Below are 13418 nucleotides of genomic sequence, written 5' to 3' on the forward strand. Positions count from 1 at the left end.
TGTCACGTCCAACGACCGTTTTCACACGTTTTTAGTTCTAAATGAAGATGCTCATAGCTTGATAGCGGAGAGAGAGAGTAGATTTCTCGGGAAAGGTCAAAGCTACTAGAACCCACCAGCTTTTGGTAAAATTGTCCTGTGCTTCGCGCTTCACCTCAACCATTTGGTCCGGGTACCAATACCTCCGCCGAGGTGTGAGGTGAACACCTGCTGATAACATCATCGAAGCCTTGAAATGTAAATTAAAGCAAAACACATTTGAATATTTGTTTGTCAATGCCCCTAATTCACTACACACATTCCTCACAGATTTTTTTTTGCTATGAGAAACCAAATATAATCCGAGTGTGCGCACATTCCTATCGTTACCGCGATGCGTGCCGGCAATAAGCCCGAGCACTTTATATCGATCCTCTTAAAAAGGCATTACTAATGCTAACTTAAGTGCTCTATCTGTTTAAATATGCAAAAATGGTTCGGATGTGACCTCAACTATCAACGCGCTTCATTGACGTTTGTGTAGATGCCTCGCCAGCCTACGCTCCCTCGACACTCGTATTGTTGTTAACGTAATTTGGAACATTGAAATCCCACGGCAAGCTGTAACAAATGTGAGCTTCTGGCTGTTTAGCAATCACTTCAAGACGTGCTATTGTTGGTTTTGAACATTTCGTGCAAACGTTTTAGATAGCGATAATCCTCGTCCAATATTTTTTACTGCTTGCCGGCCAAATGGACGCCACACGATCTAACCGACGGGCTATTACTCTTCAATGTGGTGTGTTTCGCGAAACGACTATTTATGAAGATCAGGAACTCTCAGTTTTCCAGGAACTGGTGTATTTCTTCCTTGATAATAAGGTAATACTGTGTATACAGGTCGTACGTGTATCCACAATTAATATTCTGTTAGAGTGTTTATAAAATATAGGAACAATTAGGCCAAATATATGCTCACCGGGTATTTAACTTTATTCAAATAAAAGCAGTGAAATAGGACAGGTAGTTGAATGTTGCGGTGTTACATATTAAAACGTTGTTAATTACACAATCCTCAAGGTAACATGAGCTTTATGGAACTGCTTTCAACAATCATTTGGGAGAACAAGTTCCGTCGCTTTTGTCTTTAATTGCAACTGATTTAAAAAAGCAAGCGATTTTGTTTGAAATCAAGCGATAGTTATCGCCTGGTGCGCGTTGAGCCAAACAATCTCACAAACAAGCACAAATCTTCATTTATTACAGCGATGGAGGCATCCACACGCTACGTTTGTCCAGAATTGTAAAAAGGTTAAAAAATGACCCTGTCTAATATATCTCGGAATTTGTCATACACTCACTATTGAGCTCAACAGTAAATATTCGTATAAGGTATCTTAACATTCCATGTCAATTCACTAAGTTAGTACGTTTGCAAGCTACAGCCGGATGGTCCTTATATTTTAACACTGATGATTCTTCACAAATGAATGCCTTAGTTTATCACCTAACCCAGTCGGTTCGGTAGAAAACGGACGGTTTACTGAATCGTGTATGCTTGGCAAAATAGTTTGTTTGGCATATTCTATTCTAAGTAATCGATATTGTGTTACTAGTTAGTGCACTAGAATTCTAACAATGCTTAAGCTTTGAAAATTTGGTGCCTGTTGTTTTACGCAATAGTCCTTTTTTTAAAGATTTGAGCGTAAAGTGCGATAATCCATTACATGAATTTCGTTGTTACTATGCGATTAAGTAGAAGGCAAATCAAAGAAACTCCACGATAAAGAGAAAGGAAAAAAGAATGTGATGTCTTCCTATTTTCTAGAAGATTGACACTCAATAGTAACGTCTTCCTCCATCCTCAAGAAAGCGGTCTTTTTGCCGCACGCCTAGGCTCGTGTCGCTGTAAGTTTACAACTCCGTGATAATGCGTTTCGGTAGAAGAGATTGCTTTCGAAACTACTACAAGCTCTTCCATTCTTTAAAAATGTTTGGTCCGTTTTCATGCTTTAATGCGTTGTGCAGAGGAAACTGGCAAGCGACCAAACTATGATTTTTGTACAACACGAAAGGAAAAAATAAAACAAGCAGTCGTTACGGAGGAGAATTTCCCATTTCTTTTGTACTTAGATTATGTTCAGTTATGACATCCGGACCGGACTCGATGGAATCAAGTTCCTGTCGTTGTTTACTGCTTCCCGGCAGAAATGCTTTCCTCGATTGCCAGTTTGAACTACAATTAGCGCAAACCAAAGCGAATAGTGATGTCATTTATAGTTCGCTTCACGTTCGGTGCTGACTGCGGTAGTGCTGACTGCCAACAAGCAGAAATTGGAGTTTCAACGTCATTCAATAATTTTTCAATGTTCTGCCTAAAATAGCGACGGTCGAATATTATTACATTGTGTTCCTTGTCGTTCTAGATTTAAATCCTTAAAAACCAGGTGATGGCTTAGGACTAATAAAAATAACATATTCACGGATATCAAAAATAGATTGTGTAAAATAATGATATAAAAAGAGCGTGTAATTATAGACCACTTGAAATCGGAAACAACACGCCTCACAACAAAGGACGTAAATACTTTGTATACACACAAATATACGTCAGATTGTCGCACATGGAACACCTGAAAACTCAAAATTCGGTGACATCACATCCTAAATAAGAATTACAGCGTTTGCGAGCTAGTATTTTTAGCCATATAGATTTAGGTTATGAATAGGACTGTCTGGCACCATCCTTGACCTTGTACTGTACTGGGAAAAACACTGTAGATTTATTGAAAGACAGTATTGAAGAGTAGAAAAAAATGATATGAGTTGGGTAGGGAGCTAAAAAAGAAACAGGCAGATGCCTGAATCTTGCAGAAGTTCCCCCAATTTCCCAGGGCATGACATCAGGCCTTCAAGTTCCCCTTCACACCTCACTTTGATTCTCCCCCCCCCGTCTCGTTCCGGCACTTGACGATAATTTCACGTGACCGCATTCGGAACATGTTCGTGCAAGCTGTTTTTGTTATAAATTCTTATTTAAAAATATGGCAGATACTGAGTCGCTGACAGAAAGCTTGTGTTTTAGCTGCGGAATTTTCATTGAACAACATTAGAAATGAACGGCAGTGCAGCACGAAAGGAAATCGCCCTTCAATGCGGCATTGCAAGAGAAACACGGGTTTTTGAAGCGAAAGATTTGGCAACACTTACCGATCTTGCATGCGGCTTTGTGGATTTTAAGGTAAAAAAACTCTTTGGGCGAGTAGAATGTAGAGAAACATTCACAGTTTACACTTTTCTGTAGGGTTCAACTTCACTTAGTATCGCCGCATAGCAGTTTCCTTGCGTTCAAACCATTAGTTTGTACGCGGGTATTTATTTTCTAAATATTTTTGCTTGATTTTTACTTGATATTTTTGCTTTCACAAGTTGTCAAATTGTAGCAATTGTTATAAATGACTTTCACGGTTCCGGAGTAAAAAACTCGATGCTTTTAGGAAGTAATAAAGTTATTGCAACTAAGTCAGGGAAGTTAGGGATGTTTTCGTGGTTTTATTTGCAATTAAAGCATTAGGGCCGCTAGACCGCGCATGTTTAATTTGTTTATGCATTGTCAAAATATATCGACTTAGTCAAGTCGTGTTTATTTTGCGAAAAGCCAAAGGCTTTGTTCTCGTTGTACAAAAATGTCTTTATTGAAACTTAGGACTTTGTAACGCTCAGTTTGCAAGGCTTCTGTCGCGTTTTATACTGCCTGAGTTTATTTTGTGGTCGTTGCAAATCTTTACCGCGTAAAAAAAGTTTCAAATGAAGTTCTCCAAGCATAACGCTTCGGCGTGCGAGGCGTTATCTTTCTATTTTGCGTGTGAAGGGAATTGCAATTGCTTTGTTGTGGTTTTATATAGTCTATTCATTTTAATAGCAAAACTCATTAACTTGCTTTATTAATTATTAACAAGCAATTCGTGGACCTGTTTACAGCGAAAGAAGGAAAAAAGTGTGTGGTAACAAAAATAAAGATATGATATCTTAACAAAGGCTTGCACATACAATATTGTACAACACAGTTAGCTATTGTAGATGGCAGTTGTAGTCTATTATAGAATCTTTGTTGGAGAGCAGTCTTTGATATTGGGTGTGTCTTTGGCAGGTGCTAATTGAGAGCAAATTGCACATCCTGACTGCAAGACGCATTAAGATAAGATATCCTTTCTTAAATCAAGTAAACCTAGCTGTGTTTGTGTGATTCCAAAATGTCACAAGTGACTAATTTTCAATTTGGTAGCAGATTTATAAAATGCAAATTTAAAGTGCTTTCGGGAATGCAGTTGCTTAAGATTGATTGAATACTTAATATAAAATGTACAAGATGCATGAAGGGAATTTCAAATATTCAACATGAAAAACATTGATTAAATATTCATCATATTTGAAATCTACTATTATTCAGTTTCCAGATCACAGCTATGTTGCATTATCAGACAAGATTCTCTTGTACAAACATGATTACACCAAACCGAATAAATTGGAATTGTTAACCGATGTGGGACAACTTACAGATGGTGCCGTTGTTGAAATTGTTTTTAAAGGTATCCCTCTTTATTGTCCAGGGTATAGTACTTAACAGGCTCGTTGGATATTGTAGCACACTGATCAGCTGATATTTGGTATTGTTATTGAATATAAATATGGTGATTTATATTTTCTGTATAGCACAAGAACTCCACGATGAGACTGTGATCAGACCTCACATGCTTGTTGTTCATTCATATGGCTCACCAACATTCTGCGACTATTGTGGGGGGATGTTATTTGGTTTGGTACGACAAGGTTTAAAATGTGAAGGTACTTGCTGATGTGTTGCCTTTCAAGATGGATTATGGACTATGCAAGTTCCTGAAAATTTTGCCATTAAATGATTTTATTCTTATTTTCATTTGTACCAGGCTGTGGAGGGAATTTCCACAAAAAATGTGCCTACAAAATCCCAAACAATTGCTCAGACGTAAAAAGGCGTGGCTCATTGCAATCCTCATCTGGATTGGGCTCTCTTGGAAGCGATGCCTTTCCATCATATGATAAGAATGGTCGCAGAAACACATGGACTGGGGGGCGGCCTGTGTGGATTGACAGGGCTATCTTGGGACGTATTGATGTCCCTCATACATTTGTTGCTCGGACTTACAAGAAGCCGACTGTATGCCAGATATGCAAGAAATTGGTATGTGGATATCATCTTAAATAATTTCGAGACATGACCACACAATACTCCCCAATATTCTTATAAAAACCACAACTAATCTGCAAATAATATCCCCTAGTAAATTTATACCCCTGCACTCCAATATCCCCTATTATCCCCTAGTAAATTTATACCCTTGCACTCAATTCCCAAGGGAATCTCTGCTGTCTTTCTCTCTCGACCATTTGCTAAGAGCATTAATATTTATCTTTTTCTTTTACAGCTGAAATTCTTTGTACAAAATGTGCAATGTAAAGGTGAGATTAATACACGCTTCAGTTATTGCATTTAAGTATATTAATTGTGCAAAAAGTGCATGTAAATTATTGCAACTACCTGTCTACCCACATGATAAACGTGACTATATTTTTAGATTGCAAATTTACGGCTCACAAGAAATGTGCTAATGAAGCTCCCAAGAACTGTCTTGGTGACACTGGTTAGTAAATATCACTTAATCTAATTCCTTGCATCCCACTCATGCTCAATAGAATGCTTTGTTATTAACTTTTTTTTCTCTTAGCAGCATATGATGATCCCTCACTGTATCAAAATCCAGATCCAAGTGAAATACAAGAAGAAAGCGATGATTCGGGAACAGAAAGTAACAAACCAGAAAGTGAGCCTGTCACTCCAACCTCCCCAGGTAAATCTCCAAATCTTCAGTCTTCATTAAACAGTTGAAAAGTTGTGTGAACAGTTGCCATGGTCCTAAGATTGTCTAATTGGCAATTTTACTCATGAACTAGAGTTCTTTGAGTCATTAGTTTAATGAAATATTTTCTTCTTTAGTTGAGCCCCAACCACCAAAACTTGAAGCAACTGAGAGTTCAAATATCCCACTACAAAGAATTGTTGTCTCAGTTAAACACACAAAGAAGCGATCTTCGAAGGTCTTAAAACAAGGATGGATGGTACACTTCACAGACAAAGAAAATAATGTAAGTTTATATTTCATTTATTCCACATGACTGAAGATGGTTCGATTTTACACAACTCTTCAGCAGTATATGCCATGAGTTACTGAATCTATATAGTCTACAATACATCAAAAGTTTTGAGGTAAACTTTTCAGTAGAGACACAAAAAATCCACGTTATATTTTATCTTCCTTTTTTTTTACAGAGACGAAAACATTATTGGAGATTAGATACTAAATGCATTACATTGTTTCAAACGTCTACTGGCAAAAACTATTATAAGGTAAATACTTGACACAATGCACACGAACACACACGTGGCGTCAGACAGAGTGAAAGAGAGGGAGTTGGTGTTTACTCACAATTATTCCATGAGGGTGTATGTTGCCATCTGCCCTTCCTGCCTCCCTCGGTCACTTTTTCCTTAGGTACTCTTTTCTTGGGAAAAGTAAGTTGTAAACATAGGATACTATGTGTGCATAACGTAATTTAACCGCTGTTGTGGCAAAAAAAATCCTAAAAATCTTCGATTTGTGCCCGAATAAGAAAGATTTGGGAAGAACTTCTACCAAACACAATCTCACTACGTATAACTGTGTCTTGAAGTTGAAGGATTTGAAAGCGCTCAGTCTTGCGCTCAGAGGAACAAAGGAGTCCATGCTAAAAGTACTTCTTGGCCAAAAACGTCCCCCAATCATATTTTGTTTACCAAACGCTTGTTTACAACCTTAACGATTGAAATAATGGGATTAAGACGATTCTTAAAGAGAATTGATAAAGAGAATGCTCAATCCATGAATTTTGAGGGTGGCCAAACAGGTAGCGAGCGAGACTTTTGTTAGTATAGAGATTCACCAGCAAGTTGCCGTTTAGTTCTTGCCAATATTTGTGTAGTTTTGGCAGTCACCGAGTTGTTTATTTCACAGCGGCTGCATTTATGTGCCATTTTTAGCCGTTTTTTGGCGAGGGTTTTGTTTTCAAGAAATGATTTGGAATTTAGTTAAAAAAACGTATTCATTTTAAACCGAGCACTGATATGAATGAATGAATTGAATGGTCCTGAAACAAAGGAGTTTCTCGCCAGTCTGCCATCATCGCCTGATGCTTTAAATTCATTAAGACTTGATTTCTCGTACAAGTGAAGACGAATTGGGTAAGAGTTCGTTGTAATAGATTTTTTAAGATTTCAAGTGTTTGTGAGAATGCCATGGGGAGTTGATTGTTGGAGTTATCCCCCTCACTACGGTGCATGGTATTTAGAATGGACCAAGCCGTGATCCATTCATCGTGACTTCGATAGCAGAGTTTTTCTTTCCTTAGTTCGGTTACAGATATTACAAGTACTATGGCAAAGAAAATAATGCCTTAGCTAAATTGTTAAGGCAGTTTTTGACATTTACACAATATTGAAAAGCCGCAATATTTCGTTCGGATTTGCAACGAGAGGAGAAGCCAAAGTATTCACGAGTTGTTAAGTCCGTATCATGATTATCATCATACTAAAATGTCTTTGTAATCCGAAATTTTTTATACATTGTAAAGTTCATAATACCAGTGTGTCACGATGTATTGGATGGCTTTCAAAATCGGTTATTCAAGATTGAAGTTTGGTTAAAACTGTGTAAAGATACAGCCCAGTTTCGCTTTAATTTTGACTGGTGAAAGGCTTATCGCAGCCCGAAACACAACCATTTCGTCATATCTCAACCGTGTGAAACATTATAAATACTGCCCGAGATATTCCAGAAATCTGTCAATGTGTTTGAGTCAACCTCAGAAGATGAGAAACGTTTGGACCTAACTAACCCCCCCCCCCTCCCTATAGGCTCTTTCACGCCACAACAACGAAACATACGAAACTATTCTTCAACATCTCAGGCTTTCAGCCCCCACCCCACCCCAGCTTGAGGCTCGAATATGTCGTCCCAAAGTCTGAATCTGATCGTAATTTTTTGTATTCTAGGTTATTCAACTATCAGAAATTCTGTCTGTGGATGCAAATATCGATCCTCTGGCGACGGACGCAACAAGAGGACCTCATTGCTTTGAGATGAAAACTAGGACACTCACGTACTACGTTGGTCAGGCAGATAACTTAGAGGCGTCGGATCCCGTCGATAGGGATGCTGGGATCGGCACGAGGCTGGGTTTGGCCTGGGGCGAGGCTATCAAATCCGCTCTGAATCCTGGCTGCGTTACTCCGCAAGCCAGTGCAATCGCAGGCCAAAAACCAGCAGGTGAGACCGCGATCATGTGAAGTGATGCCATCTTCATGTCTGGTGACTGGTGTGATATGATGTTCTGATAAGATGTGATATGATATGATAAAGATACATGATGTTTCACTGGAAATATTGTAGGGCTATAACAAAGGAACATTTTTCTTGCAGAGAAAAGTGAAGAAAAACAGAACAACATTGACGAGAAGAAGCCAGAACCAAAGCCGAAACAAGTAAGTTTGATTGAGATACTTTTGACTTTTCTCGAGCCGGAGAAATACGTCCTGTTCCCCTGGATTTCTTACGATTAGATTAGAACTTAAGATTTTTTTTACGTATTCCAAGTGGTACTCTGACAGCTATTTTATGGAAAAACTGCTTTTCTATTTCAGGACTTGTCTCAACTTTACCAAGTATTTCCCGACGAAATTCTGGGTTCCGGGCAATTTGGGATCGTTTACGGCGGTAAGAAGTACTTGATTCTGTGAGTATAATAATTTCATGTTCTTATCTCAAGGATTAAATTCATGTATTTAGGATATACTGAACATGAAATTGTTATCATCTTGTGTTAGTGGAATCAGAAGAGATTTACTGTTTAACACCATAACACCATCATAATCATCCTATCTGGTGTACCATAATCATCCTATCTCAATATAGCTCTTGGGTTGGCCTAAATACGGCCATGTTATCAGAAACTCTTGGAATGGCAAAGCCAGTCGCTAGGACAGAAAAGCTTTAGAAAAGCTTTCGTCAAAAGCTTTAGTGTCATAATAGTATTAAAAATTGCTGCATGTAATCCTCATCATTTTATTCCGCACCAGGCGTTCATCGTGAAACAAGCAATGAAGTTGCCGTCAAAATTGTCGACAAGTTAAGATTCCCGACGAAACAGGCAACCCAACTAAAGAACGAGGTGTCCATTCTGCAGGTAATGCCCATCTTGCGAGGCAGGCGCTTGCGGGTTGAGCAGCCCCTTTCAGAAGTTAAACAATTGCAATTTGTTTTCTTCACGACAGGAATTACATCATCAAGGAGTGGTTAACTTGTATCACTTTTTCGAAACACCTGAAAAGGTAAGACTCGTATCTGATTATTATTCTTTTGAACTTTTTCACTAATCGAGTGTATCTTTGACGTGTAGATCTTTGTGGTGATGGAGAAATTAAAAGGTGATATGTTGGAGTTGATTTTATCCAGCACGAAGGGAAGATTGACAGAAAGATGTACAAAATTCTTAATATTCCAGGTTTGTCTGAAATCGAGGTTATCGAGGACCCGCCATTAGGGCTTCCTGATGTATTCGGCTTTGGCACAACCTGGCGAGCTAACTAAGACTTATTTTCTTGCAGATTTTAATAGCTTTAAAGCATTTGCATTCGAGAAACATCGTCCATTGCGATTTGAAACCAGAGAATGTTCTCTTATCACAGAATTGTTCTGATTGCGGGTTTCCGCAGGTGAGTGTCTTTGACCAAGATGAACGTAATTGTGTGATGTGGTTTCTTGTGTTGCGCGTGTTGCGTGCGTGTGTTGCGCGTGTTGCGTGCGTGTGTTGCGCGTGTTGCGTGTATGTTAAAAGAAATTGTCCTTGCATGTGTTTCTCTTCATATTCTTGTTTGGGAATGGTTGTGTGTTGTTATTTTGTTTCTGTGTGTGAATGTGTGTATATATTTCACTATCTATTTGTTGCTGTTGAAATACTCTTCTCATACCAAATTTCAGATTAAACTATGCGACTTCGGCTTCGCCCGTATCATTGGCGAGAAATCATTTCGTCGCTCGGTCGTCGGAACACCCGCTTATCTCGCGCCTGAAGTGTTACGTAACAGAGGATATAATAGATCCATTGATATGTGGTCCGTTGGAGTCATTATTTATGTTAGGTAAGACAACCTTTCATTAACGCGGAGCTTTTGATAGATGTGAACGAGTAATTAGTTACGAATGCTCTGATGTATAAAAGCTTTTATTTAAACATCAGTAACTAAATTACTCGTTCACATCAATCAAAAGAAGAAAATGAAATTGAAGCATTCTGCAGTAAATGTGGTAGAATCCTTAGGGATTTAAACACGAAATGATGCCGCTCATACAATTCTTTTCTGTTCCTTAGTCTTAGTGGAACATTTCCATTCAACGAGGAAGAAGAAATCGCCGATCAAATTAAGAATGCTGCGTTCATGTATCCGTCAGATCCGTGGCAAGAAGTTTCCAAAGAAGGCATCGATCTCATCAATAGACTTCTTCAAGTTGACAAGCGGTACCGACTGTCGTGTGACAAATCACTTGGTCATCATTGGTTGCAGGTATGGCAATATTTTTACATTAGTTATGGCTCTTGGTATGCGGTTAGCGCACTCTCTTTGAAAGAGTAACAGGGCGTCCCTCCCCTCCCTCCCTACCCCGCCCTACCCCTCTCTACCCCGGGGTTCATGATCTGGAAACTCCAACTAATTCTCCGACTTCACTCCCCACCAGGAGTACCAAACATGGCTCGATTTACGAAGTCTTGAAGGGATCGTCGGTGAACGATATCTTACACACGAGAGTGATGATGAACGTATGGAGGCACATCGCTTACGACTTGAAACTCCTCGAGCAAACAATCATTACCAAAACTCTATGACTGGAGCCCAGTCTCCAAAGGGAAAACTCCAAACGGCCATGAGCTATGTATAACTCAAGGAGACCCCATTTCAAAATTGAGCAATCGAACTTTTGGCCTCAACAAGGCCGAAGCAGGGGGTTTCTTGCTCATAAATCACCTCTTATAAACCTCATTGCTAATGATCAGTTTTATCATAGTTTTACCTCAAAATCCAGCAGCGCAAATACTTATCTAAGAAATCTCAAATTCTCATATTTTAGCACTAGAAACGCTTAATGTATGGTTATGGGTATGCGTCTTCACTGAATTAAGGGCAAGGAGATGGTATGATGTTCAGTGAAGGCATTTGCAGTTCAAAGCATATTGCAAAAATCTTTCCTTTTGTAAAAAGGAATGGTGCAGTGGATACATTATGCGTTTCTAGTAACGATCAATCGTTAAGACTTGTACATTTTCAAGATTTCAAGATGTTGCTATTTTTCCTGTCTTCTACCATCCTAATTAGTAGGGTATGCTCAACCCCCACCCAATTTTAATAGTTGTCTTGATCCTAAATCTATCTTGGGCAATAAATCTTGTATTATCAAATATATATCAAAGCAAGGATTTACAAGAAAAAAGCAATCCTGTCTAGGTTATATTGCATTTGAAAGGATTATTAAGACAGAACATATTTTAAGATGCATAATATTACAGAATAAAGGCCATTTTTTATTGTATCATAATTATTACCCTGCACAGAATGTAAATTTTACACAATTTCATAAATATTCCTAGTTCATTGTGTTTGATTGTGTTTGCTATTTTTTAAATTAGTTGTGGTCTGATGGGTTAGGTTTGCAGAGAAAACACTAAAGCAATAGTTTAAAATGAAATAATTTTATATATTAGCAAAAAATTAGTCAATTTAATCTAAAAGTTTGGATTGTACAAATTTGATCAAAGCTATATATCACTACCTATATGACTACATAATTTATATATTACTGATATCTAATTTGCATTCAGCATATTCAAGCATCCATTATATGAATTCTAAGTGCTCATCTTCAGCAATTCCAAATTTTGTTTTATTTGCTTCAAAGATATCTGTCAGCCCTTCAAGATAGAGCTTGTGGAGGTTATCTACATCCTCAATACCAGGCTCTTTATTTGCATCAATGTGGATTGGTTTTCCAACTAAACATGAAAGGATTTGTGTTAAATTGTTGTGATGGCTACATTTGTCTTGAGCTTAGTTGGCATGTATATGTTAACTACCCTTTCCCTCATTTGACAGGATTATTTTACTCACCAATGGTATGCACAGGTTTTCGGAAAGGAACAAAACCAAAGGTATATTGAAATATGCCCCGACCATAGAAAAGTGGTGGAGAAAATGTAGCAATCTCCTTGACTTTGTTTTGGATCTTCCTAAGGGGGGAGCCTTCAGGATTTGGATATTGCTTGAAGAGGTTGTTTTCACCAAATGAAAATACTGGAACAAGTGAGGCTCTGAAAACGAGTGAAAACAAAGTTGACACTTGGCAGGTATATAGGTCACAGGTTAGGGAGATAGCCTAATGAATCTATTAATAATTAATATGAACCTAAATGACACCTGTACTTCTTTGCTTGAAGGCTCTTAACGCAACACTCACCCTGATTTTAAAGCAAGTTTAACAAAACCTTTCCTTTTTTAGTACCAATTTAAAATTTCCTGGCCGAGCTTCCAGTGCCTCGGCTGCCCCTCCAACCACTACAACACATGAATGCCCTGGACCCATTTTGGTCAAAATATGATTTTATGCTTTCTTTAGACGCTGGGCAAATGCCCATAAACATCAGCAATTCTCGGAATAATGGGATCTTAAATTGAATGTTAAGCGTGATAAGATGAGCAATAACTCCTGGGGAAAAGCTTGGAAAATCCCGTCGCTTCAGTAGCGAAGTTTCCCGACGCTCCAAAACCCATCACACCGTGCGGATGACAGCCAAATAAATAGTTCTTGGATGGATCCAATTCGTGAGTTTTTACTAGATTCAAAGGAAAGAACTCCACGTAATGTTTCCATATGTTCAAAGTTCGTGTAAACGGGAAAAATCTCCCGCCTTTCTGTGGCGTCTCTTTGTCGACGATGAAAGCCCAGCCGAGGTAAAGTAGAACAAAAATACGAGTGAAAAGATTAAAGTACAACATCAGCAGACATAATAAAATACAAAAGAACATGACCAAACATAAATAAACGTCGCAACCAGCCACACTATAAACGTCTGACGGCGTCTTTGAACGGGAGTCTTTAAAGGTGCCATTCGATACCAAAAGCCTTGGTCATGATGGAATTAAAAAGCCGAATTTCGGACTTCTTTTACCAATATTTCAGGTAAGACAATCACGCCAACGCAATGTTCTTTTGTTGACAATATATTGCGAAATTTATTCATATATTCGTGAGGGCTTGCAC

At 38.5% G+C, this 13418-nt stretch overlaps 1 protein-coding gene and 1 pseudogene across 4 annotated transcripts; one reads left to right on the top strand and one right to left on the bottom strand.

Moving 5' to 3' along the window:
* The first annotated feature begins 485 nt into the window (after positions 1 to 485).
* LOC114532324 (serine/threonine-protein kinase D3-like) lies at positions 486 to 11744 on the top strand. 4 transcript variants are annotated; one of them, XM_028553803.1, is made up of 19 exons: positions 486 to 861; positions 4430 to 4568; positions 4693 to 4824; positions 4926 to 5200; positions 5445 to 5478; positions 5595 to 5660; positions 5745 to 5867; positions 6014 to 6162; positions 6347 to 6424; positions 8105 to 8378; positions 8532 to 8593; positions 8753 to 8825; positions 9188 to 9294; positions 9383 to 9439; positions 9508 to 9612; positions 9716 to 9823; positions 10089 to 10249; positions 10480 to 10672; positions 10845 to 11744. In XM_028553803.1, the coding sequence occupies exons 1-19, from the start codon at positions 733 to 735 to the stop codon at positions 11043 to 11045; spliced, it is 2466 nt and encodes an 821-aa protein (XP_028409604.1). In that variant the 5' UTR covers positions 486 to 732; the 3' UTR covers positions 11046 to 11744. The 4 variants fall into 4 exon arrangements, with proteins under 4 accessions (XP_028409604.1, XP_028409606.1, XP_028409605.1 ...); XM_028553805.1 differs by having other exon boundaries at positions 5748 to 5867; XM_028553804.1 differs by lacking the exon at positions 486 to 861 and adding an exon at positions 2996 to 3220.
* LOC114532353 lies at positions 11662 to 13183 on the bottom strand (annotated as a pseudogene).
* Between the last annotated feature and the right edge of the window lie 235 nt (positions 13184 to 13418).

The sequence above is a fragment of the Dendronephthya gigantea genome, unplaced genomic scaffold (genome assembly GCF_004324835.1).
Source record: "Dendronephthya gigantea isolate DGI-Jeju-01 unplaced genomic scaffold, DenGig_1.0 000079F, whole genome shotgun sequence".
NCBI classification, from domain to species: domain Eukaryota; kingdom Metazoa; phylum Cnidaria; class Anthozoa; order Malacalcyonacea; family Nephtheidae; genus Dendronephthya; species Dendronephthya gigantea.